General features: G+C 41.6%; 3 protein-coding genes and 1 long non-coding RNA gene across 4 annotated transcripts in view; 3 read left to right on the top strand and 1 right to left on the bottom strand.

The window, feature by feature from the left end:
- LOC306818947 (uncharacterized protein) overlaps window positions 1-27,719 on the bottom strand; it is a 118,398-nt gene that overhangs the window by 12,657 nt on the left and 78,022 nt on the right. The window lies entirely within an intron of this gene.
- The window catches only part of LOC306818941 (NLR family CARD domain-containing protein 3-like), a 109,116-nt gene continuing 84,183 nt past the window's right edge, over window positions 2,787-27,719 (top strand). Inside the window, exons 1-5 of the mRNA XM_079336679.1 lie at window positions 2,787-2,973; window positions 3,270-3,389; window positions 4,628-4,860; window positions 5,009-6,836; window positions 8,998-9,171. Coding sequence (XP_079192805.1) covers window positions 2,846-2,973; window positions 3,270-3,389; window positions 4,628-4,860; window positions 5,009-6,836; window positions 8,998-9,171 — 2,483 coding nt within the window. The 5' untranslated portion in view covers window positions 2,787-2,845. The remainder of the gene's footprint in view (window positions 2,974-3,269; window positions 3,390-4,627; window positions 4,861-5,008; window positions 6,837-8,997; window positions 9,172-27,719) is intronic.
- LOC306818994 overlaps window positions 17,029-27,719 on the top strand; it is a 38,714-nt gene continuing 28,023 nt past the window's right edge. Inside the window, exon 1 of the long non-coding RNA XR_013778460.1 lies at window positions 17,029-17,198. This is a non-coding gene — a long non-coding RNA (uncharacterized lncRNA). The remainder of the gene's footprint in view (window positions 17,199-27,719) is intronic.
- Window positions 25,035-27,719, top strand: part of LOC306818771 (uncharacterized protein) — a 30,708-nt gene continuing 28,023 nt past the window's right edge. The window contains exons 1-2 of the mRNA XM_079336489.1: window positions 25,035-26,119; window positions 26,275-26,394. Coding sequence (XP_079192615.1) covers window positions 25,989-26,119; window positions 26,275-26,394 — 251 coding nt within the window. The 5' untranslated portion in view covers window positions 25,035-25,988. The remainder of the gene's footprint in view (window positions 26,120-26,274; window positions 26,395-27,719) is intronic.

Raw genomic sequence — 27,719 nt, 5'->3', positions numbered from 1 at the left:
ACATACACAATTTTTTTAATGCTCATTGGGCATGTCAGGAGCTACATAAAATCCTCTTACACCCATGGTCATAACCAAACAGGAAGACCGCCATATTTTTTTGAATGCAATAAAATTGGCCGAAATTCACGTTTCACAGGTTAGCTATTTGAACGAACTCCTACAACAGCGTTTATCCGATCATCGTAAACTCAGTGTCAGTGTATTCTAGACATGTTGAAGATCTCTCGTTGTGCTCCGCACGTTATTTCGTTTAAGGGCGTGGCCATGGCATAGCATCAAACTTTGATGTCTCGGCGCACTCTAATTTTTTAACCTTCGATGACTGTAAGGCCTGCTTCTTGGCCACTTGTCGTGGCTCTACGCCCGCGGTCGCACTCTCGCGGTCGCGACACGCGGCGACATGCGTGGGGTGCTTCGGTCCCTTCATCACCGCTTGCGGTTTTAATTTTTTTTTTTTTTCTTTCTTCCGCCTCTTTGGAGCCATTTTTGACGGCTTGAACGTGAATGAAAACTCATCAAAATCTCCAACGTCATCGGGTCTGGTGAAAAATTTGATATTTTCGTCATTTCGTTAAAAAAAAACGCAAAATGACTCAGTGGCGCCCCCTTCAAATTTTCAAAAGGGCCTCCCCATTGACGTTTTTTCATCGTACGTGCACGAAAATATTTAGGCACATTCAGCATGTGAGATCTCACATAAAATCCTCTTGCACACATAGTCAAAACCAAACAGGAAGTCCGCCATATTTTTTTTAATGGCGAAAATTCGCGTTTCACAGGTTAGCTATTTGAACGAACTCCTCCAAAAGCAATTATCCGATTGACACGATGAGAATGTCAGTGTGATCTTGACATGTTGAATATCTCTCGTTGTGCTCTTCACGTTATTTCGTTAAAGGGTGTGGTCGTACATACGCGTTGTTTGTCACAAACAGGAAGTAGTTTGTTACAGTGCTTAATAAAGGTGTAGAGTCACCAAACATCAGACACATGATCCCTGGGGAAAAGTTAAACTTGTCATGTTGTTATAGTAAGCAGGCGTGACTAAATGACTCAGTGGCGCCCCCTTGAAATTTTCAAAAAGGCCTCCCCATTGAGGTTTTTTTGTCCTACATACACAATTTTTTTAATGCTCATTGGGCATGTCAGGAGCTACATAAAATCCCCTTACACCCATTGTCATAACCAAACAGGAAGTCCGCCATATTTTTTTTGATTGGCTGAAATTCGCGGTTCACAGGTTAGCTATCTGAACGAACTCCTCCAAAAGCGTTTATCCGATCATCGTAAACTCAGTGTCAGTGTATTCAAGACATGTTGAAGATCTCTCGTTGTGCTCCGCACGTTAATTCGTCAAAGGGCGTGGCCACGGCGTACCATCAAACTTTGATGTCTCGGCACATCCCATTTTTTTAACCTTCGATGACTGTAAGTCCTGCTGCTTGGCCTCGTGTCACAGCTGCACTCCCGCGGTCGCACTCTCGCGGTCGCAACACGCGCCGACATGCGTGGGGTGCTTCGGTCCCTTCATCACCGCTTGCGGTTTTAATTTGTATTTGTATTTTTAAATTTGATTGCATTGCAAAATTTATTTATGGAACAATTTGTGCAATAACATTCCCTCCTTATATGCACTGTGTGCATGATAGTGTTCATACTGTTTACACAGACTCACATCTTTAAGTTACTGGCTGTCATGTTCTGGGGTTTATTGTGCTTTTCCACGTGTGTGTGTGTTGTTTTGTTTCCCTGTCTGTCTGCTCCTCCTGTGTTTCCCTTCCCTCCTTATCATCATTGGAGTCAGGTGTGTCCACAGGTGAAACTCGTCCAATCAGTGCTGCTTTTAAGCCTGCTCTTTCCCTGCAGTCAGCGCCAGATTATTGTTCATTCTTCAGCGGTTTGTACTCCTGGTGTCAGCTCTCTATCGCAAGAAAATTTTTGATGTTCGTGTTTGTTCTTTGTGATTTTGACCCTCTCGTGTTTTTTCCTCTCGTCAGCTCCTAAATCCAGCCCCACCTGCAACTCCGTCTTCTTGTCCTCTGTTCGTCTGAATCTGGCTTCTCTTCACGCGTGTTGGAAACGGGAATCGCTGATCACATTTAGAGTCACATTATATTTGTTGTTGCACATTTATTCACCACATGTCACTAGCTTGTTCTTATTAAATATTTTGTTGATTATAACTTGTTCGTCTCTAAGTCGTGCGTCTTGGTCCAAACCTATTATAATCCATAAAACTGGCATTTCATCTGTTCCTTTTTTGATGCATATTTTTACTAGCTCTTCAATTATTGTTTTGATGCATATTTTTTCTACATGTTATATTTGTATCTATTTAAATTTTTTTCACTGATTTTCTTCTGCTATCCTGCTTTGCTGCTGTAACACTGTAAATGTCTCAGCTTGGGAGATGAATAAAGAATTATCTTATCTTATCTGAAACTGTGTTCAGACTGAGAGAGAAGTTTACACTCTGACACACACACACACACACACACCAGCTGATTTCCTGTAAGTGGAGGAGGGAGGAGCAACACGTGATCCAGACTCATGAGAGGAGGCGGGACAGGTAGGAAACCTGTGGGACAATCAGTCAGTGCAGATTCCGTCAGAAGTCGACAGAAGTGAAGAGAGAAGCAGGGTGAGTGTTTATGCAGAGTTTTTATATCTTCACTTCTGTACTCTCAGTTTCCTCCTGTCAACTGAACACAGACAGTTTCTAATGACGTCACAGCTTACACGTGTGTGCTTGTGTGTAAGTGTGTGTCTGTCCTGTTTCTCTTGTTTTGCTCTCTCAGTGAGTGTTTCTGTGTTTCCTCTCAGACTGACTTCAGATCAGATCATGGATGTGAGTTTAGAGGAAGAGGAGGACGGAGCAGAGTTCAGACCCAGCTGTCTGTCTCTGAAGAGTGATCGCTCCATATATCAACCTCTAAACTTCAGTAAAGAAGCTGGACCCTCAGACACAAAGTAAGTCTTCTTACTAACTCATTTTCACTTCAGATTTAATTTCTACTTTAATCAATCAGCGAGTTTAAACTTTGAAGAGAAATCATTTTAAAAATCATCCTCATTATTCCTCTCATCCATATTTCCTGTTTATCAAATGTTGTCCTAGTCGTGCAGTGATCTTCTGTGTGTGTAGGTTGATCATTAAACACGAGAACATCACCTCGTCTGGGAGCCCAGACTTCTGTGTTTTGTTGCTGTGGTATCTAAAGATGTATTCATGTGAAGGAAATATAACACAAAGTTTGTTCTTGTAGATTTGAGAGGAGCAGACAGAGAGCAGAGTCTCCTGTACCCAGCTGTCTGTCTCTGAAGAGTGATCAGTCCAAAGATTTCGAAATAAACTTCAGTAAAGAATCTGGACCCTCAGACACAAAGTAAGTCTTCTTACTAACTCTTTGTCTCTTCAGATGTTTCCTTGTAGGGTTGGTCACCTTGTAAAGCTGTAATCTGATCTTATCTGTCTTACAAAGTACAAAGTACATTTATTAGCAGCAGAAGATGGCGCTCAGCACGGCCCCTGTGTTCAGGTGACCTTGAAAGGTGTGTGTGTTAGAAAGAGAGGGGAAAAGAAACAGTGTGTGTCTGAAGAGGCTGGATCACAGTCTGTAACTCGCACACAACTCTGGAATAGTTTACTCCATCCCCAGGAGCCAGTGGCTGAATTGATGTTAGACAGTGTTTACACTGGTCTCCCTGATCATGAAGATATGATCCAGATATGACACTAGAATTCACAGAGAAACACACACAGGACGCAGCAGCCCAAATGAACACAACAAATATAGGTTTGACTCTGGTAAAACCAAAGGTGCAGTGGTTGAATAAAATAAAAATATGATCACAGTTTCACATGAATAACTCAGTTATTAAAGCTAAGTGCTCAGACCTATAACTCAGCCTCACTAAACTGTTTGATGAGGGTAGCTAAGACATGCTAAGCTGTGAACTCTGTTACCTACCTCCTTTTCTGTTTTCTTGTTTCCTTATGCTGCACCTTAACCGCCTAGTGCTTTATTTGGTCTTAATGCACCACTCCACTTTATTCTATTTGATATCACTTCTTATATCTAATCCATCATTGCACTACGCCCACTTTATTCTATCAGTATTCATCCTTTTGCATAGATACCTACCTACCTACTCTATATCTATAATACACACACTGTACTGTTCATTGCTGTACATATTTGTGTTGATCATCTGTAGTTTGATCCCAACAATGGGAGACGACTGGTTTTATTAACCCTAAACTTCACACCTATGTGTTAGGTGCTGCAGAGTATCCCTGCAGTGCATGCTGGGAGTGAGAGTCTTTTGACCTGTTCCCAGTTAAATAACTCATGGCTCTCCAAAGGGACACAGACCTGAATCTTGTCTGGCATTCTGGCAGGCCACTGAGAGAGGAAATGTTGTTCTTCAGTCTTTATGAAAGCAGGAGGGTTAAAACACAAGAAACAATCATCTCCCTGCAGACTATGAGCTGAATCCAAACAGAAGAAAGAAGGTGTTACCTGCTCTCTGTCATCATCTGACTGTTTACATTGTGTTTGATAAATCTTCATATTTTCTATCAGTCAACCATCAGTTTAATTCTGAAGACATGTCTTCACAGGGGGACGAAGAGGACTCATGTTAGAGAGGAGGAGACGTCCTGTCCTGTGTGTAAGGACATAATGAAGGATCCCGTCTATACTGGCTTTGTACACTGGTTTTTCAGTATGAGGTGGATCCCCTCATACTGGTACCGGTCTGGTTCAGCAGGAGACTCGTCCTGTCCTCAGTGTGGAAAAAGACCCAGACCAGGAGCTGGACTGCAGACAGTCAGTCAGAGCAGCACTGAACAAAGTAAGACTGTACACGTTTGTGCTTCTGTGATCTCCTCAAACACGACTTTTATTGGTCAATGTCAAAAGTCTAGAAATTAAAACTCTTTTTACTTCTTTTACAAAAACATCTGAAAACAATAATCAGATTGTATCATTCTCTCTTTCAGTAGATAGAGGTCAGCAGGAGGTTTTAGATCAACATAAGGTCAGTCTGAGGACGAGATGTGAACATGTGACTGAAGGAAGTGATGAAACAGGAAGTAGAGCCCCCCTCAAAAGGATCTACACTGAGCTCTTCATCACAGAGGGGCAGAGTGAAGAGGTGAACACCCAACATGAGGTGAGACAGATGGAGACAGACTCTAAAAAGAAGACCGTCCATGAGACTCCAATCAAGTGCCAGGACCTCTTTAAAGCCTTACCCGACCAACAGGAACCAAAGACAGGAGCTCAACCCGACCAACAGAAACCCATCAGAGTGGTTCTGACAAACGGCGTGGCTGGTGTTGGAAAAACCTTCTCAGTGCAGAAGTTCACTCTGGACTGGGCCGAGGGCTCAGAGAACCAAGACGTCAGTCTGCTGATCCTGCTTTCATTCAGGGAGCTGAACTTGGTCAGAGATAAGCGCTACAGTCTTCTTGAGCTTCTCCGTGTTTTCCATCCAACGTTACAGAAGCTGGCAGCAGAGACGCTCGCTGTCTGTAAACTGTTGTTCATCTTTGACGGCCTGGATGAAAGCAGACTGTCATTGGACTTCACAAACAGGGAGGTTGTGTCTGATGTCACACAGAAGTCATCGTTAAACACACTGTTCACAAACCTCATCAAGGGGAATCTGCTCCCCTCAGCTCTCATCTGGATCACTTCTCGACCTGCAGCAGCCAATCAGATCCCTCCTTCATGTGTTGACAGGGTAACAGAAGTACAAGGCTTCACTGACTCCCAGAAGGAGGAGTACTTCAGGAGGAGGTTCAGTAATAAAAAATATCTGTCCAGCAGAATCATCTCACACATCCAGACATCCAGGAGCCTCCACATCATGTGTCTGATCCCGGTCTTCTGCTGGATCACTGCCACAGTTCTGGAGCACATGATGAGCACAAAGCAGAGAGGAGAGCTGCCCAAGACCCTGACTGACATGTACTCACACTTCCTGCTGGTTCAGACAAAGAGGAAGAAGAACAAGTATGGTGAGGGACATCCGGTGAGACCACATGAGCTGACGGAGGCCGACAGGGAAGTTCTTCTGAAGCTGGGGAGGCTGGCGTTTGAACATCTGGAGGACGGAAACATCATGTTCTACCAAGAAGACCTGGAGCAGTGTGGTCTGGATGTCACAGAGGCCTCGGTGTACTCAGGAGTTTGTACAGAGATCTTTAAAACAGAGTGTGTGATGTTCCAGAAAACAGTCTACTGCTTTGTTCATCTGAGCGTTCAGGAGTTTCTGGCTGCAGTCTACATGTTCCACTGTTTCACCAACAGGAAGACAACAGTACTGAGGACTTTTCTGGGAGAAACACATGTAGATTCAACTCTTGATGTTCTCCTAGAGGAAGCAATGAAGAAATCCCTTCAAAGTCAGAACGGTCACCTGGACCTGTTTGTTCGCTTCCTTCATGGTCTTTCTCTGGAGTCAAACCAGAGACTCTTAGGAGGCCTGCTGGGTCAGACAGACAACAGTCCAGAACTGATCCAGAGAGTCATCAACAACCTGAAGAAGATGAACAGTTATGATATCTCTCCTGACAGAAGCATCAACATCTTCCACTGTCTGACGGAGATGAAGGACCTCTCAGTCCATCAGGAGATCCAAGAGTTCCTGACGTCAGAGAACAGATCAAAGAAGAGACTCTCTGTGATCCACTGCTCTGCTCTGGCCTACCTGCTGCAGATGTCCGAGGAGGTTCTGGATGAGTTGGACCTGAAGAAGTACAACACATCATACCAGGGACAACAGAGACTGATTCCAGCTGTGAGGAACTGCAGGAAGGCAAAGTAAGTCCACATGTGATGAACATTATAAATCAGTGTCATGTACTAATAGTGCTGGGTGATATGACCTCAAATCAATATCACCATTCATTGAACATGTGACCTCAGTTAAGATTAATAAAAGATTATTTAGTTTTAGTTTTTCCCCTCATAGTTCACTGACATGGTCTCTACTGTAAATGTGCTCCACTATTAAAGCTGGGATATGTTTCTAATGAAGGAGTGAATATCTGATGAACTATCGAGTGGTTATTAAGTGAATATTTAGAATTGAAATCAAATCATCTCTTGAGCTGAAAACCACACATTTTAGTTTTAAAGGAGAAATTAACTTCTCTAAAAGAGAAACTTTTTTCTTCAGTGTTTTCATTTGACTTGTTTTTGTTGGACGTCGTCTTCCCTGAAGACAAAATGTGTTCAAACTTCCAGGTCGTGGATTGGACGTGTCTTCACGTGACTCTGTCCTGAAAATAATTAAAATAATTGACATGGGCGAGATGACATCGATTAATTGTTCTGAAAGTCAGTTTGTAATAATGTTAAATTAATTTCCCAGCCCTATGTAATAATTTAATAAACTAAAGTAAATCCTCTCTGGTCAATAAAAACTGTTCCTCTGTTAATGTTCAGGAGAAACAGTCAGTGGTATTTTTTTTCAGGCGTGATGTTTTTGAGGTTTTTGTCCTGAGTTCATAAATGTTTTTGATAGTTGTTTTGTGAACACATTCAGGAGAGAATTCCCAAAGAAGTGACTGAGATGTGTGATAGTGTTAATCCCTGAAAAGAGAGATATCAGATGCTGTGAGCGCCCCCTTCCAGCCTCTGCAGGCATTACTAATCAATCATGAGCATCATCTCTGAACATGTCAGCAGGTAGATCACAGATAAAGTGTTCTTACAGGAGATCCTTCACCTCACTACATTTGATTCTTTGCTGACTTGTTTGATTTCTGGATCATTCTGCAGCAGTCTCTGTATTTTCACCTTTATAGAAGTGAGTCAGACGGCTGGAGAATGAGATGGTCCTCCTCCAGAGTTACTGTTCAATGACTTTCAAATGGTTTTCTACTGCAGAGAGAGTCCTCTGAATAGATCCCACTTTAGATCACTATAGACATGAGCTCATCCTAAATCAAACTCCATGTGTTTCCATGTGTAACCCTCCTGGATAAATGCACGTCTTTCTAGGTTCTGGAGGAGCGAGGTCCTGAGCACAGTAACCATGCACACACACACACACACACACACACACACACACACACACACACACACACACACACACACACACACACACACACACACACACACACACACACACACACACACACACACACACACACACAGTTTAGGGAACAGCAGCTTTGTTTGAGTCAAATCAGGATTTTGACCTCTAAATGAAATCATGAGCATGAATGATGTTTACCTTTATTAGTTACAGGATCACAAAATCACATGAACTGGTTTGAATGACTTTGCAAAGCCATAACTTGTTTGCTAACAGGCAGAAAAACGAGCAGCATGAAGTGAGCAGCTGGCTGACTGAGACATGTGAAGTGCAGCTTTTTAAGATGACACACACTTCACTCAGTTTCATGACTTCTACAGGAACTCTTCTAACTGATGAATTATCCTCTGTCCATCTTTATCACTTAGTTCTGCTGTTTATCAACTTCTACATTTAACAAGGTGACAACATGGTGACCATCTCTTACTCACTCTGGCTTCATAAAAAAGGAATCTCTCGTCCTGCATCGCAGACTTTTACTTTGCTGCACATCAATCTGCACTGCAAAACTACTGTTGATTTTAGTCGTACAAAACTGCAACAATAAACTCACTGACTTAGTAATCACAGCTCGAGTGTGTTACATCAAATAAATACATGAACTGATGAACTAAACCAATAATTATGTTTATGACTCTTTTAATAACTAGTTTAAGCTGTTTTTAGCAGCAGGGTTACACATCTGTAACATTTAGTAAATGATTGAAAGATGAAGAATGTGCAGGTTTGAAAAGCAGTGAGGAGACTCAGTGAGAGATTCCACTGATGTGTAAAGTTAAGACCAAACAGGACCTGTCAAACTTCAATCATCAGATGTGAGACGTGAATATCAACGCTTCTTTCATGACTATTAATTTTCTATTATATGTGTCACTACAGACTTTTTAACTGTGGACTCTCAGAGACTCACTGTGATGTCGTGGCCTCAGCTCTGAAGTCCAACCCCTCCCATCTCAGAGAGCTGGACCTGAGCTCCAACAAGCTGCAGGATTCAGGAGTGAAGCTGCTGTGTGAGGGACTGCAGAGTCCAAACTGCAGACTGGAGACTCTGATGTAAGATCACTGACTGTAATATAGATATGAATATAATAGAAACTGTGTTGAATGTGTTTGAATTTCACCCATTCTTGAGAATTGGGAAACATCATGTCCCAGACAAACAAACTTCAAAATACCACTTACATGAACTTAACGTATTTTTTTGGATTATAGATCGCACCAGCCGAAAATGCATAATATAGAAGGAAAAAAACATATAGAAGTCGCACTGGAGTATAAGTCGCATTTTTTGGGGAATTTATTAGATAAAATCCCACACCAAGAATAGACATTTCATCTTGAAAGGCAATTTAAAATAAAAATAGAATAGAGAACAACAGGCTGAATAAGCGTACGTTATATGACGCATAAACAGCGAACTGAGAATGTGCCTGGTATGTTAACGTAACATTTTACGGTAAGAGTCATTCAAAGAACTACAGCATATAGAACCTGCTACAAGTTTACCAAACAATCAGTGTCACTCTTAATCACTAAATCCAATGAAATCTTCCTCGGTGTCACTTCTGCACAACTCCGCCAACTCCAAAGGTAAACAATGCGCCGCTTCCTGCTTCTGCCATGACCCGCCCCCGCTGAATTTTGATTGGTTGATGTATATGTGTGTGAGGATTGCTGATATACGCCTAGTCTCTTACGTGAATGAGATAAATAATGAGATCAACTTAATAGCCCGGGCTATTATTTGATATTTTACAGTAATGTGTTAATAATTTCACACATAAGTCGCTCCAGAGTATAAGTCGCACTGCCGGCCAAACTATGAAAAAAACTGCGACTTATCATCCGAAAAATATGGTATTCCTTTTTTAATGAAAATCCCTTTAAAAGATTTTTATTATGAAACTAATTTGAAATTCCAAATGTTGGTTCTGATTTCTTTGTTTCATGTCTAAACCTGCCCGATGGCAGAAAACTATTTAAAACTTGAAACTATTTAAAAAAGTGTCAAACTCTTCAAACTATAAAACCTTCTGATACTAAAGGTGTAAAAATACTATTATCAAATATAATTTACCGTTATAGCCAAATATTACAAGTCTGGAATGAATTCCTGCTCTTTAATTAATTAATTCACAACTGCTAATTACAACTAAAACTAAACTAAAACAACTAAACTACAGAACACAGTATAAACACACAAGTGTGTGTGTGTGTGTGTGTGTGTGTGTGTGAGAAAGGAGGGTAGAGCGAGGGATCTAGATGGTGGTGTAACCACGTGTGGTCACATGATGGCGGTCACTCAACACAGGTCTCCTAACCTCGGGTCTGTACTACAAAGCAGGATTTGAGGTCAGCGAGGTCACTTCAGGGTTAACTCTGGGTTTCAGTCCTACGAGGGTCGTTGACTTCTTACCTGGGTTTATCGCCATGGTAACTGACGCTGAACACCTAACCTGCTCCGGAGCAGGTTATGTTGGAGATAAGAGATCAAACTGTGAAGATCAGATCTTTGATCATGGAGCTCCCGGAGCTGATCGAGACGGGGGAGGACACTTCATGTGTCCTGCATGATTTTACATTAGACTATAGTCTGTTAAGTTCATGATTATTTTTCACTGATATCCTTCAACAGAAAAAACACCGGAGCCTTTGAGTTGAAGATATTCAGTTACGAATATTTTGCAGAGGGAGGCACAGATTGAATGCAGGGAAAAACATTACCTATGACACAAACATGTACACAGTAGCAGTAAGTGTCAGGGTGGGAGGGAAGACGGTGTGTGCATGAGTGTGCGTGTGTGCCTGGCTTCCCCGGGCTCGCTCAGGTCAGAATGTTCTCAGTCGCGATATCCGGCGAAAACACTGCATGTGCTGTGGAGACAACCTCGGTGTCTCTCAGAGTTAGCTGATAACATTACGATTACACAGTCCCACTCAATGGAGACGTCCTTGGCCTCGGCTCTTCCGGCCCCCCCCCCCCAACTCCCCCCACACAGACACCAACTCCCCCCACACAGACACCAACTCCCCCCACACAGATGTTCAGTTATGAATATTTTCTTCTGTCTTTGAATGATATCTTCATCTGAATGTTTAGTGTCTCCATGCCGCTCTGTTTGTGATGGTCAGAGCTGCAGCTGAACTTCTCAAACTGTTCTCCTCTCCACTTTAAAGAGTCAGAGCAACACATTCAGTTCAGAGAAGAAACAGGACTTATTCTAGTCAGGTCAAAGGTCAACTAACGATGGAACAAATATAATAAGCTGCACGTTTATACTCGCTGATTTTCATTTTTTTGTCCTTTTGTTCTTCCTGCATTTGTTGCTGCAGCTGTGAAACTTTAGTCTTTGGAGCCTGTTTGTCTTAAAGATAAGATAAGATAAGATAATCCTTTATTCATCTGACGAGCGGATAAATTTACAGTGTTACAGCAGCAAAGAGCCGTTGGAGTAATTTTTTTTTTTTCTGAATTAAATCCAACAAACTCCTTTAGGACGAGGGGACACAGGTTTTTCTTTCCCCCCTAAAGTTTTTTCAAGTCTGTCTCTCAACAGATTCAACTCGCCTTTCATCGCAGTGAGCTTTCCACAGATGCCATCCGTTCTTCGGCCTCGCTCTGCCAGCGCCACAGTCTGTGCTCCAACAGCTTTGCCCATGTCAGTTACCATGACTGGCAGCCCCGGTGCTACCGCCGGAGCTGCCGTCTTCCCAATTTTCCGGTACACCAGAGCTATGCCAAGGCCAATCAGCATTAGACTGGTGAACATGAAGCCGAATATGTACACATCCTCAACATCTTCCAACGATAGCACTCCCAGGTACACGACTCTCCATGTGTTCCACGTATCCAGCAGCGTTCGTTCCATTCGGCCAGGTGGACTCCCCCGGTCCAGTGGATCTTATAGAAAAGATCTTGTCAATTGCGTTGAGAGCCCAGCTTATTAATTCCATATTAGCTGATTGATTCCGGAGAGACAGAGAGAAAGAAACAGTCCAGTGTATTCAGACGAGACAGAAGCAATGGGAACACTCACAAGGACGAGATGAGAAAAAACGTCCGTCTTCCTTGAGAGCTAGAGAAGAAAAAAAAAGATGTTCAATAATAATAAACATATTTATATTATTAATATAGTTTGATCAGAGTTTGTTAGATATGATGATCTGCTGACATGAGACTCTGTGATGATTGTGATAGGTTATATAAAGATAACTCCGCCCCTTTTATGTTCTCTGAAACTCAGAGTTGACTTCTCAGGTTGATAATCAGCTTCATAGTGTGGCGATCCACCGAGAGGAAAATACCTTTTCCTCCTGCTCCACGCCCTGTGACGCGTTCCTCTATGGCCATTGAGCTCCCTGATATAAAAGTGGTACGTACACACCAAGATGGCGGCGTCCGTAAATCCCGGTTACTGGTGTTGTAGTCCGCGGCTTTGATGGACGTGAGATATGGTTAATTTAATACATTTCCATTCATTCTCCACTTCATGGCTTTGTGTGAAATTCTAGTGTTTATGTGAATTGTTGATTGTTCTAATATGGAATAATGTCTGGTTCAAAGAACTAGAGGATAGCTTTGTGGTGGTTGGAACAAATTTATATCTTATACAACTTTGTTCATTGTCGGTTGAGATACCGGCTGGCACCCCGACAAAAAAGACCCCTTAAAACCGCTACAATAGGACTGTTAATCATGATCTCTAATGTCAGGGTTAGTGAAGCCAGATCAGCCAAAGAGACCAAAGAGAACTCACTTCTTAGTACAGGCTCCTGGTCTATTTTTGTGTGTGTGTGTGTGTGTGTGTGTGTGTGTGTGTGTGTGTGTGTGTGTGTGTGTGTGTGTGTGTGTGTGTGTGTGTGTGTGTGTGTGTGTGTGTGTGTGTGTGTGTGTGTGTGTGTGTGTGTGTGTGTGTGTGTGTGTGTGTGTGTGTGTGTGTGTGTGTGTGTGTGTGTGTGTGTGTGTGTGTGTGTGTGTGTGTGTGTGTGTGTGTGTGTGTGTGTGTGTGTGTGTGTGTGTGTGTGTGTGTGTGTGTGTGTGTGTGTGTGTGTGTGTGTGTGTGTGTGTGTGTGTGTGTGTGTGTGTGTGTGTGTGTGTGTGTGTGTGTGTGTGTGTGTGTGTGTGTGTGTGTGTGTGTGTGTGTGTGTGTGTGTGTGTGTGTGTGTGTGTGGTCTGAAGATGCTGGATCATACTCTGAAACTTGTGCACAACTTGTGAATAATGAAGTTGAACACTAGAAGCCAGAGGCTGAATTTCTGTTAGACAGTTTTTACACTGGTCTTCCTGAACATGAAGATATTACCCGGATATAACGCTAGAGTTCACAGAGAAACACACACGGGACGCAGCGGACAAAGAGCTTTTAAACTAGTCAAACCAGAGACGCAGTGGTCAGATAAGAAGCAAATATTATCTTCACAACTTCACATGAATAACTCAGTTATTAAACACACTCTCTAAAGCTCACTGCTCAGACCTGATTCAGCCTCACTTGTAAAGCGTTTGTCTGCGGTTGAGGAGGGGAAAGGTCCCACCATGAAATCAGATCTCCAGTCTGTTTCCGTGCAGATGAGTTGTGATGGCGGCGGCGGTTCCCAGAGGATGAGCAGGATCGGTGTGTTCTCTGTGGAGCGAGGCGATCTCCGTGGTTGTCCTGTTCATTGCAGGATGGAACCAGACGTGATCTTTACACTCTCTAAACATCGTTTTTAACTCGGTCTGTGAATAAGACGCTCTCCGAGAATCTCTGTCGAGATGCGTTCAATGGATGATGCAAGCTGGGGATTCAGAACACTGTCATTCCTTGAGGCCTCGGGTTGCCTGCACGCCAAAACATTGAAACAAAGAGCAGCGTGCTGTGAAGCAGGAGTAGACTTGTGTCTCTGGATGCTGGAAGCATTTGAAGAGAGAGAACAATGGGAGACGACTGCTTTTATTCACCCTAAACTTCACACCAACATGTGTTAGGTGTTGCAGAGCATGCTGGGAGTAAGAGTCAGCTAAATAACTACTATTCTGACTGTCCTCAATAAACACAGTGCTTTGTTATCCATTGAGTTTTTTGAGTTAGGCTCAGAGAGAGAGAGAGAGAGAGAGAGAGAGAGCAGCAGGGTGAAGAGGGAGACAGTGAGATGAGAAATAGCTGAACTGTCAGCTCTACAGAAGACGTGTAGAACTATATTTTAATGCAACATGAACTATATCCATATTAAAGATATTGTCTTATATCATGTTTGAATATATATCCATATATCTTAAAAACTGGATATATCTCCCAGCCCTAATCTGCCGCCCAGACAAGACACGCCCAGTTACATCTCTAATATTTCTCTGACTCTGATCACTGATGGAAATATTTGATGTAATGTAAGTACTCAACAATAAAAAGATATATAACATGGGTTTAGTCCATTTGAAATGAATTCAGATATTTAAATTAGAGCTGAAACGATTCCTCGAATAACTTGATTACAAAAATTCATCGAGGAATTTTCGCTGCCTCGAGGCTTTGCTAAGTTTGTTTTTTTGCGTCATCAAAACTTTGCTATGAGTATAAAACATGTTTAATGTAGCTGCAGCTACCTGCTCCTCTCTCTGACACACAGACATTTCAGCGCTAACACACACACACACACACACACACACACACACACACACACACACACACACACACACACACGAGCGCGGCGCGCCCCTTTTAACTTTTAGTCAGCACACAGTTGATCCGTGATCCATACGACCGAGTCGGGAACACGTGATCCGGTCAAACCGTCGGCTTTTCTCCGTTCACTCTCTCCGTGTCTGCAGCTAACATAACGATAGCAACGTCCTCTCACAGTCTCTGTCATACACATACGTCTATGACAGACTGTCTGTCACTGTCTACAGAGACTACTCTCTGCAGTAGTGATGGGAATTCCGCCTCTTTTTAGAGAACCGGCTCTTTTGGCTCGGCTCACCAAAAAGAGCCGGCTCTTTCGGCTCCCAAGTGGCTCTTCAGATTTTTTGTAAAAATATGCATTATATCAAATGTTTATGATATAAACACACTTTTATTTATACACTCACCTAAACACATAGACACTAAATGGTGACAATGTCTCAAAATTAAGTAACACTGCATCAAATCCTCTCTCTAAAAAATCAAGTTCAAAATAAACATTTCTCCTCTCGTCTTTGCCTGATCATCCCCGGCCTTTCTTGCTGCAACAAATAACTTGATTGACGCTGCCTCTTAAAACTGCGTTACATAGTTGCTCCGATTCATTTAACTGCCGTTCTAAAAAAAAAACCTGCAGTCACGTCGGGAGACTCGCGACTGTGTTTACTTTCAGTTTTAATGAAACGAAACTTAAAGAAAAATACAAGGAGGACATAACAGATGTGTCAACCTCTGTCTCTCTCTCCTGTTCGTCTGCTGTGTGTATAACCCCTCCCCTCCCCCTGCTCAGTGAGGACACAGACGCAACCGCACATCTTCACCAATGATATCCGGCTTTAACAGAAAAAAGACAAGACAAAAACTAATCGGCTCCCATCTGGCTTCCAATGACGAGCCGGCTCCTGTCGTTCACTTCAAAGAGCCGAGTCTTAGAGCCGACACATCACTACTCTGTAGTCTCTGTAGTCTGTGAGCGCGCTGAATGCACACAAGCAAATTTTCTCAATTTCCTGATCTGACAAAATGATTGAATCTGTGATTGATTCAACAGAACATAATGCTTTCAATTGAATGTAACAGATGTGTAGGCTACTCAAAACACTATTTGTTATTTCAGCCATTAAAACATGGTTGGTTGTAACAAGCAGGCATTACCATGGTAACTGCAAAGAAGCAGGTTTGTAGGGACGACCCGAGACGAGTTAAAGCTTAATTAAGCAAAAGCATGATTTATTCGATTAATCAATTCAGATATTCGATAGAATACTCGATTACTAAAATATTCGATAGCTGCAGCTCTAATTTAAATGTAAAGATTCTAATAAAATTCAACATATTGTACGTTTCAATCTAAGAATGATCAGGAAGTACAAAAACATGAATGAATCACTATGAAGTCCTTCAATGTGTGAATGAACAGATGATGATCACATCAGTGTGTTCATGTGGACAACATCACACATTCATGTATAAAGCTCACTGTCATCTACATTTACTTCTTTTATTCTTTATTCAGAATGAGGTGCTGCAGTTTGTCAGAGATCAGCTGTTCTTCTCTGGCCTCAGCTCTGAAGTCCAACCCCTCCCATCTCAGAGAGCTGGAGCTGAGCTGGAACCAGAACCTGCAGGATTCAGGAGTGAAGCTGCTGTGTGATTATCTGCAGAGTCCAAACTGCAGACTGGAGACTCTGAGGTCAGATCACTGACTGTGTCATTCATTTGAATCATTTCAATCCACATCCTCCATTGTTGCACATTTCAGGATTTATATATTTTCAGTATTTGTCTGAATTTAAATCTCTGGATATTTAATGATTTAGGAGATTTCTTATTCTTGAAGTTTCTGAATAATTGAGAGATTTGATGTGAAAATGTTTTTGTGACTCTGTGAAGTAAAGTTGAACAAGGTGCACATGAAGCCTCTGGTTTCCTCTGGTTCTGTGAAGAAGTGAAATCATGAAGACTTGTGATTGAATAATGTGTGATTTGATAAATGTAGTAACATCACAGAGCTGACTGAGATCAGCAGCCTGTTCTTCATCTGTGCACATGAACAGCTGGATGAATGTTGAGCTGACATTTGGAGGATTTAGATTTAGTGAATACACAATCAGAAATGATCTTTTAATCTTTTAGAGAAAACTTGATTCATCAGGACAAAGTGATGTTGAGACACTCATCACAACCTGAACACATGTGACTGGATTACACATTATTTTTATTCTTCTTTTATTCTTTATTCAGATTGAGGGGCTGCAGTTTGTCAGAGATCAGCTGTTCTTCTCTGGCCTCAGCTCTGAAGTCCAACCCCTCCCATCTCAGAGAGCTGGACCTGAACTACAACAAGCTGCAGGATTCAGGAGTGAAGCTGCTGAGTGATCTTCAGAAGAATCCAAACTATGGACTGAAGACTGTGAGGTCAGTCTCTCAGTGTTCTTTAGTAAAGCCTCCACATATCAGCTCATACATATATTTACATTCTTGTTGTTCGTTGTTGGAGAAATCCTTTTCTTGGTTCTCTACTACAAAGAGAGTTCAACATTCTCAGGGTTTGTTTTCTGTGATCTGGCTTCACTAACGCTGACAGAAGAGATGGTGCTGAACAGTCACATGAAGCTGGTGACCAACCTGAGAAGTAAACCCAGAGTTTCATAAAAGGGGCGGAGCTATCTTCATATAACCTATCACAATATCTAACAGACTGTGAACAAACGATATGAATAATATGAAGAAGTTGAAGAGAAACAGGCTCAAAGACTAAAGTTACACAGCTGCAGGAACAAATGCAGGAAGGACAACTGACAGAAACAAAGAAACATCAGAGAGGATTCATGTCCAAACTACGCCTTCTTCTATTTTCCTCCCATGGTTAGTTGACCTTTGACCTGACTATAATAAGTCCTGTTTCTTCTCTGAACTGAATGTGTTGCTCTGACTCTTTAAAGTGGAGAGGAGAACAGTCAGCTGTCAGAGCTGGTAGGACAGAACGACGCTGTGTGTGTCTGAGTGTGTGTGGACGTGAAGCTCTCATAACTCAGTGTAAACTCACACTCAGACACCAACATGAAACCGTTCAGTGTTAAAGTCCAAAGGTGGAGTGGGGGCGGAGCTTAGTTACAGCGCTTTTGGGGGAATCTGATGACTCACAGCTGATGAAAATGATTTCTGTCATCTCTCTTCTTCTCTCATTAGATGGAGACCATCTCTGTCATAATGTGAGTGATCAGGACTCTGGTGGAGCAGAGAGGAGCAGCTGATGATCCACAGAGGAGGAACCTCCACCATCTTGTGTGTGGAGAAGCTCTGCAAGCTGAGGAGAGCTTCATCCATCAGGGACTGACAGAGGAATCAGCTCATACTTCATTTCAATCATATTCCTTTTTTTAAATTCTATTTGTAATCACACATATTCAGAGACATTTGTACAGTACAGTCATTTGTGCTTAAACAATAGAGTGATTCCTCCTTTTATGTTTTTGTGCTTTAACACAGAACAAAATAAATCCGATGTAAGAGATGAGGTGATCTCCCACTGAAAAGAAAAACAAAGACAACAACAAAGTATACAGGGGTTCATAACTAAAGGAAAAGCAGTTGAAAGAAAAGATGGGAGTTTAGGGGAGATATAGGATTTTCATTTTATCCAGAGATCCTCAAATGAGTTTTTGTGAAGCTTCAGAGAACAAGTGATCTGTGTCATTGAATAGATTCCATGAACTACATGGTAGCAGTCTTCCACTGGTGGAGGAACATTTCTTTGTTATGGCCTTTCTCCCAGCAATGCTCAGGCTTCCAAATGAGTATTTGGTTTAGTGGATGAATGCAGGTTAGCAAGGAAGACTTGTTCCCATTCCTGGGTAACATCTGACTTTAAAGACATCTGTTGGTTCTCTGTGGATCTCAAAGCAGAAGCTGTGTTTTTTTAGGACAGAACAGGTGGTAGTGATTTGCTTCCTGTGAGCCACAATTCCTCCAGCAGCTAGAAGAGTCTATGGATACATCTCAGTTCCCTTCATTGCATCCAAGTGTCCTCCACTTGTGTCTTAGTCCCTCCCAGCAGAGATGCACAGAGATATTGTCTGTCAGTAAAAAGACTTGGGTAAAGTCAGCTCTCTCCTCAGATCTCCCTCCTCTCTCCTTCTTTTAGTATAAGAGCTTTGGGACCATCCTTAACACGGCCGGTCTAGAACTATGTGGGGTTGGGCCCAGGAGCCAGGAGATAGCACTGAAGAGAAGTGAGATAGAGTCTGTGTCATGAGATTTCTGAACAGCTTTAATAAAGTATCTAATCAGACTCTTCCAACCCAATGTTCTCCAGGAGATGGAGCTTGTGATCTTCCACTCAAACTCACAGTATTTTCCCAAAAGCTTCTTCACAGATGTGGAAGTTAGTTTCCTTTTCCCGTTTGTGTTTGATGTAGGTGGTATGTTCTCTGTGTTCCTCTTGTAGCCCTCTATACAACCTGCAAATGATTTGAATCCCAGAGTGCCCTCTATAGGCAGCTATGAAAACTTGTATGAGATTATTGTCAAAGACTTTTTCAGTCTCTGTCATCAAACTGTTTAAATGGTGGCGTATTTGAAGAAATCTTGAAGCAAAGAGTCTTTTCAGTGTTTGGAAATGTTTGCTGGTTAAAAAAAGAAGAGTAAGAGGAGAGGCCTTGTTTGGTCCATCACTTGTAAGGAACATCCAGTTTGTTGGGGGTGAAGTCGGGGTCATGCCAGCACCACCTCAGTATCTTTATTTCATCAGACAGGCCAGTCCTGCTGATAATACTGAACCAGGTTTCCAGGGATCAATTCATCCAGCTATTCCCTTTATCCAGGAGCTTTTCAACCAATCGTTGATCCCCTAAACACGCCTGGATTGGGACGCTCTCTGACAACTTCTCTTCAATAGTTTTCCATCTGGCTTGATAATCAGATCTGCGCCAGCAAACCAGGGTTCTCAACTGTGCAGATATATCATAATGTGTTAGACCGCCCTTCTTCTTCTGCAGTTGAAGAGTTTGAAATCTTCTCCTTGGTCTTTTCCCTCGCCATATGTACCGTGATATTAGTCTATCCCACTCATTGAACTGTTTCTCTCTTCTTTCTATTGGAAGAGTCTGAAACAAACAGAAGATTCTGGACAAGATGTTCATTCTCACAGACTCCATCCTCCACTCCAAGCTTCATATTGGAATTCCATCTCCTTCCATCCTCCTGTATTTGTGTCTTCAATAAAGTCGAGTTCATATAAATGAGTCAAAACTTTCAGGATGTTCACTCTCAAGTATTTTATTTGTGTTGTTTAAAGATGGGAAAGAAGTAAGCAATGCTTGAATTTATTGTTACTTTATCTCGCTCTGTTTCTTTTACCATATATCATATAACCACAATGTTCAACTTGTTTTTACTCTTTCTTTTATTAACATATAATTCATCCAGCAAATCCACCTCTTGTGCCTGGCTCATGTTTTATACCTTTAATATTATTGTCTTGAGTGGTGGCTTGGCTTAAAGCTTCAATAAAGATGGCTGACAGTAAGGGGCTTATTGGGCCTCCCCTCTGTCTAACTGACATGACTTTGATATGGCTCCGTTCACTTTGATTCTTGCACTTCTGAAGTGCTTGAATAGTCTGAATGAAGGTCTGCTGAAATCCAAAATGTTCTCCTACTCTTTAAAGAAAGTCCCAGTTGAGCCGATCGAAGGCTTTTACCGCATCAAGACTCAACAATACTGCCTGGAGTTTATTCTCATCGATATGTTCAATGAAATGTTGGGTGAATATTATGATGATAGTATGGTGATAATAAAACTGAATGAACTGAAGAATACACAGAGTGTGTGTCTCTTTCTTTGTCTTTCAAGGACTGAGAACCGTAGCCAACCCAAATGTTTGTGTAGCGTTACAGCCCGAGTAGAGACCCAGCTGTGTTAGCTCACTGATTTCACATACACAGGTACATGTGGAAAGGGCGACTCTTTTTGCAACATACTTAAATGACACAGATGTTTGGTCAGAGGTTGGTCAATGATGACTCACGCTCCGTCAATAAACTCATTTTTATTGATTAGATGTGATCAAACGGTGGTCTTCTGTTTCTGATCATATTCGATTTATCCTGTATCAGTTTTGTAAAGTTTTCAATATTGTCATGATCTTGATGTCCTGTCTTGTCTTTAGTTGTCATGTTTTCAAAGTGTTTCCCTGTGTCCAAGTGTTTCTGATTGTTATATTTAGTCTTTGTCTTGTTGTCAGTGTTTCCCTTGTGTGCTTTAATATTTCATAGTCTGGTATTTACGTTAGTCTTTGGTGTTTCCTGTTTTATTTTATATATCTGGTTTTGGTGTTGTCAGTGTTGTGTTTTACTTGTTCTTGTCCTCAGTTTCTGGTCTTGTGCTCTTTGTTCCTTGTTTCCCTCCTGTCTGATGACCTGATGTGTCTCACCTGTGTCTTGTTAACTCCACCCCCTGTTCAGTATATAATGTCTGCCTTCCCCTCATTCTGTGCCAGTTCCTCTTGTATTTTTGTCTCTATGTCGTCTTGTTCCCAGTGTCTGCGTTCCAGCATGTTTCTGTCTTGACTTTTGGAATCTGAACCTGTTAGTGTTTGACTCCCGTGTACCGAACCCTGCGTACAGTTAAAATGGATTTTTGAAACTGCCTTTCGCCCTGGAGTCGTGCGTTTGGGTCTCTTCCTCTGATCCGTGACAAATATCATATATAATGTTGTTCATTAGTTTGGTAGCAAATGTTAGCGGCTGATTGATTATACTTTTATCTGGTATGGAGAGGTGTTTTTCAGTCTTAATATATGTCAGTTGTTAATTGATTGATGTAGAGCAGCTGTGATTAATTTTTCTGTGTAGATATCAAAAGGAACTGGTTTTCTGTCTTCATATTATTAATCTGCTGTTTTCGTAAATAATATATTGAAGTTAGTTTTCTAAATATGTGTATGATGTTGTATTTAATGTACATGTATCTCTCTATTTGAACTTATTATGAATGAATGTGTAATGTATGATTGTAAACGCAGAGCCGTTGACAGTTTGCTCAGAGGGGAGATGCTTGACTCCACACACGACCTGTTGATTGTACTTTTATCTGTTGAATACAAGAACTACAAGCAATGTGGCAACAAGTTGAAATCATTTCTCCTCTTTAGTCTTTATATAATCCTCTTCAGGTGTAGAGAGGCATCAAACGTTTCAAGTTCAAGTCAATAGTTTAGTTTCAGTCAATGTGTTTTCAGTTTAGTGAGTCACTTAGATAGTCTGGGGTCCATATATCTTGATGTGGTTCATGTCTGATCTGGAGTCCCACTGGAGAAACAGGTGCAGACTGGATCCTCCACCTTGCAGCTGCTGTGATTGCCGCTTTGCTTTGTGGTTGGAATCAACCACAGAAAACAACAACAACCGGAGAGCGGTCATAAAACCACTGAAAAGTGGTCCTCCTTAATCCTGCTGCAACCAACAATCTTTACCCTCCTTTTGGATAACTTTCACATCGATTTGAAGAAGAATATTAAAGTTGTGTCTGATCTATTTCATGCTATCTGCACGGACTCCGCTCCTTCTCTGTCCCTTCCTCTCTGCCCCTCACAGCCTGTTTTTTCTTCTGTCTGTGAGAGGTGCAGACTCTCCCTCTCAAACAGGAGGTCAGCGACACCTAGTGGACATTTTGACAAACTGAATTATTGAGCGTAACATAAACATGAGCTCCATACAGCATTAAAATAGTATCTGTTATATTCATGGGGCTTACATACTGTTTAAGTTCAGGTATAGAGCAAGTGTCAGCTCACATTTATTTTCACCCTGTGAGCAGTCTTGGTCTGTGGATAGATGAGACATTTCTGTCTCATGTCTGCACGTTGGATCCTTTGACATTTCCAGTCTGTTTGTTGGGACCTATATTTCCCCGACCACAGGAGAGGTCTGATAGAGTCTGCTCTTTGAAGTGTTTCCTATCCAGGACAAATGGTTTGCTCATTAATAGTTCACATGTTGTAGAAAATACACTTCAGCAGCGTGTTGACCATGATGATACAAGTTTGAGGGGGGGAAAGATTCAGCTTTATTTCTCGTCTGTCTTTAACTGAGGTTTCAGGAAGGTGAAGAAAAAGAGGACGTGATCACATCGGGGGAAACTACATTTACACAGCGTGCACACTTATTAGGCAGCTGAGTGTTTTGTCCTCATCATGACTTCAGTGAACACTTTCTGACTCTCTAAATATCAACTTGAACGTCGATTGGATGAAATCATCTCGAGCTGATGTGAATGTTTGAGAGGAGGGAGGTTGAGGTCTAAATAATCCAAAGCTCGTCTCGATGTTTCATCAGCTCCTCCAGATGTTGTTAAAGGTCATTAGAGGTCAAACATTTGAACCTTCAGAGATGAAACTCAGAGTGTTCAGACACTCTGATGATGTTGCTGCCAAACTGTCCTGTGCAATGGACAGAATAGCAGCATGGCTGCATGACTCCAGCCTAACACTCAACATTGATTAAACAGTCTGTGTATTTTTCTAACAAAAAATGCCGTCATGACTGGCCGAACATCTCAGTAAACGGTCAAATAATAAAACATGTTGAAGAGGTTAAATATTTAGGCATCATATTGGATCCAACACTGACCTTCAAGAAGCAGGTAAACAAACTAAATCAAACTTTAAAATACAATCTCTCAAATTTTAGGCACATCAGATGCTCACTCTCCACTGAGGCATCTGTGATGTTTTTGAACTCAATGATCCTCTCCCATATCTCTTACTGTATCACATGTTGGTCTCAGGCAAACAAGTCAACTTTGAAATCTGTTGAAAATGTTCATAAACAAGCTCAGAAAATATTTGAAAGAAAATCACGGCAGTGCCACCATTGTCACACACTCAATCAATACAAACTGTTAACTTTTGAACATTTCATTCGATTTTCAAATATCCGGATGGTCCACAAAATCAGACACAAAGCTGCTCCCCCTCCCCTGAAAAACTTTGTCCAGCTCTGTTCAGAGACCATCTGCAGAGCCCCAAGGTCCACCACTAGGGGGGAGTGTAGAGTCCCCAAGAGAGGATCTGCATTTGGCCAGTCCTCTTTCTCATACAAAGAATGGAACAAAATCCACCATGAACTCAAAGTAAACACTGACTTCCATCTATTTTCAAAACATGTAAAAAAAAAAAAAGGATTGTAAGCAATCAATCATGCTCTCATTAATTTTACTTTTCCTGCATGTATTTCCTGTTAGAATTCAGTATTGTAACTTTAACGATGCAAACATTACTTTAAATGAAGCCTTTGTGTGGAGTCTTAGCACATGTGTATTGTGATATGATGTGAATGTATACGTTGTATTGTATTGTGTATGTATCCTGTGTTGATCTGCCCAGGGACTGCAGAGGAACATTAGCAAACTGCTATAATCTGGTACGAAGCCTCTTTTCTCTGTGAGATCAATGATGTTGTTTGTACATGAAAACTAACAAACTAAACTGAGAGAGAAGTTTACACTCTGACACACACACACACACACACACACACACACACACACACACACACACACACACACACACACACACACACACACACACACACACACACACACACACACACACAAGCTCATTTCCTGTAAGTGGAGGAGGGAGGAGCAACACGTGATCCAGACTCATGAGAGGAGGCGGGACAGTGAAAGTGAAAGTGTTCAGTGAGTTCAGACATTTTGTGGACAGAAGTGAAGAGAGAAGTAAAGAGTGAAGCAGGGTGAGTGTTTATCCACAGTTTTTATATCTTCACTTCTGTACTCTCAGTTTCCTCCTGTCAACTGAACACAGACAGTTTCTAATGACGTCACAGCTTACAGTCATATGAGCTGTGTGTGTGTGTGTGTGTGTGGTCGTGTCTGTATGTTCGTGTGTCTTTAGAAAAGGCCCAAAGTAACGGACATGTTATTGACTGATATCGCGAGAAGTGAGCCTGCCCATGTGATCAGTCCTGATATTCTAATGAGTGGCACGCAGTATCAACAGATAGATAGATTGATAGATACTTTATTGATCCCGAGGGAAATTCAAGCTGACGAGTGAGCTTCAGTTGTCACGTGATAACTTAATAGAAGCTGTTTGTGCCTAAATTAAAGTGTGAGTATTCATCTCTTGCATATTTGTCATATTGTTTCCTCATATGGATGTTGTTTGGTTGATATGAATGAAAGTCGGAGCCCGCGTGCTTGCGCTATGATCAGCCACGTTCATGACAGCTGATTGCGTGCACGCTAATTTACGTCCCTCTGCTCACGTGACTCTGCGCGTCAGCGTGAGATGCGTCATGTTGAGTTAAAGGCACGTTCATTTATACGCTTATTACGTCGTGTTTAGACAGTTGTGATTGAGCCCAAAGTGTTTAGTGTTAATTAAGTATTGTTATTTAGCTTGCCTTTCTACTACGCTAATTCGGCAACCGGATGTAGCAGCTTGCCTGCATGTTTCAAAATAAAAGCATCCTGCTGTTTCCGGCAGTTAGAGGATTTCTATAACAGGAAATGCTCTGTCAAGTTGTTAGCAGTAACTTAACAGGACTGAAATGTTAAAGAGACCTGTGCATTGTGTGTTTGAGTTTGTTAGTTTAAGACAGTGTGAAGAGAAATGTGATTATAACTACTGAATGGCTTTCTGTGTAAATGTATGGTTATATTTGACTGACAATATTACTTTATATAGGTGAAGTCATTTATGTTATTTATTATTGAGACTGTATTTTGTTATTCTTTCTTTTTATAGAAAACCACACACACACACACACACACACACACACACACACACACACACACACACACACACACACACACACACTCACATGCATAAGTGAACCAACCAGTTCCAACTAGCTGTATGTGCTGCTCTATTGGAAAGTAAAGAAGAGCTGAACAGTGTGAAATCTCTCTCTGCCCTTTCTTTCATCATACTCCCTGGAAACGTGGCCTTAAGTGGTGTTCTGGCCGACACCTTGGGGTGAACCTAGTGACAAACACAGAGCGAGCGCCCAGCCTGAGCTATTGTTATTATCTCTACTACAGTGTGTGTGTGTGTGTGTGTGTGTGTGTGTGTGTGTGTGTGTGTGTGTGTGTGTGTTAGATCATGTTTCCTGTTTCTCTTGTGTTGCTCTCTCAGTGAGTGTTTCTGTGTTTCCTCTCAGACTGACTTCAGATCAGATCATGGATGTGAGTTTAGAGGAAGAGGAGGACGGAGCAGAGTCTCCTGTACCCAGCTGTCTGTCTCTGAAGAGTGATCGGTCCAATAGTCTTATCATAGACTTCAGTAAAGGAGCTGGACCCTCAGACACAAAGTAAGTCTTCTGAGCAAAGAAACAAACCATGAAAGCTTCTCATCATCCACAGCTGTAGCCCTTTTTATATTTACAGCTTCTTTTATAGTTTTGTCCTCAGACAGTTTATTAAAGATTCATATCATAAAAATATCAAATGTGTTGTTTTTTTACAGAGTTCAGAGGAGCAGACAGAGAGCAGAGTCTCCTGTACCCAGCTGTCAGTCTCTGAAGAGTGATCGGTCCAAAGATGGTCTTATAAACTTCAGAAATAAAGGTGGACCCTCGGACACAAGGTAAGTCTTCTTACTAACTCTTTGTCTCTTCAGATGTTTTAGGAGGGTTAAAACACAAGAAACAATCATCTCCCTGCAGACTATGAGCTGAATCCAAACAGAAGAATTTCTTTCTTTCTTTTTTAATTTCATCTTTATTTAAGCAGGTAATTAACCCATTGAGATCAAGATCTCTTTCACAAGGGCGACCTGGCCAAGAGGGCAGCAGCACACGTCATGATTAAAACAGTTTACAGACAATAAGTTTAGAAAAAAACAACAATTCCAATGAACAGATCAGTTTACAGATGAAGTGCAGAGTTGTGATGACAGGTTACAATTCAGACACACAGACACTGTCCAATTGCCTCACGTTTTTTGTCCTTTAAGATCGAGCCAAAGGCTTCAAGTGAAATGAGGTCGGCCATTTTCAAGTCATTTTGGAGAAAGTTCCAGGTAGAGGGAGCAGCAAAACTGAACGCTCTTTTTCCGAGCTCAGTGCGGACACGAGGAACAGACAGTTTTAAAACATCACAGGAACACAAGGCGTGTTGGCTTCTGGTTCTTTGAAGGTGTTCACATAAATATGACGGCACCAAACCAAGAAGAGCTTTATAAAGAAGATTTAGCCAGTGTAAATACCTGCGCACCTTTAAGGGTGGCCAATCAGATTTCATGTACAGGTCACAGTGATGAGTAAGGCGTCTACAACCTGTCACAAATCTCAACGCGCATTGATACACGGTATCCAATGACTGTAAACATTTAGCAGAGGCGCCCATGTACAGCACATCGCCATAATCCAACAAAGGAAGGAAGGTAGACGAAACAAGAAGTTTCCTCGGCCTGAGTGAAAAGCAGGATTTATTTCTATAATAAAATCTCAGCTTCACTTTGAGTTTGGAGACGAGTTTGGTGATATGTGCTTTAAATGATAGTTCACAGTCCAGAAGGAAACCCAGGAACTTGTAGTTGTTGCAAACTCGATTGTATTTCCTTGGACGTAAAATTCAAGGGTACATTTGTTGGTACTTCACGTAAATGTGAAAACAACATGAGCTTTGTTTCATCATAGTTTATGACCAACTTTAGTTCCCTCAGCCGAGACTGGACAACATTAAATGCTGATTGCATAAACTCAAAAGCTTGTGCAACAGATGTTGAGCAACAATAGATGATAGTATCATCAGCATCAAAGTGATACATGATTTCACACATTTCTCACATAATTTCTACTTCAATCATTCAGTGAGTTTAAACTTTGAAGAGAAATCATTTTAAAAATCATCCTCATTATTCCTCTCATCCATATTTCCTGTTTATCAAATGTTGTCCTAGTCGTGCAG

The sequence above is a fragment of the Symphodus melops genome (genome assembly GCF_947650265.1).
Source record: "Symphodus melops genome assembly, chromosome: 23".
Taxonomy (NCBI): Eukaryota; Metazoa; Chordata; class Actinopteri; order Labriformes; family Labridae; genus Symphodus; species Symphodus melops.
Note: the sequence above shows the minus strand (reverse complement) of the source record. Positions and strands in the feature narration are given on the sequence as shown.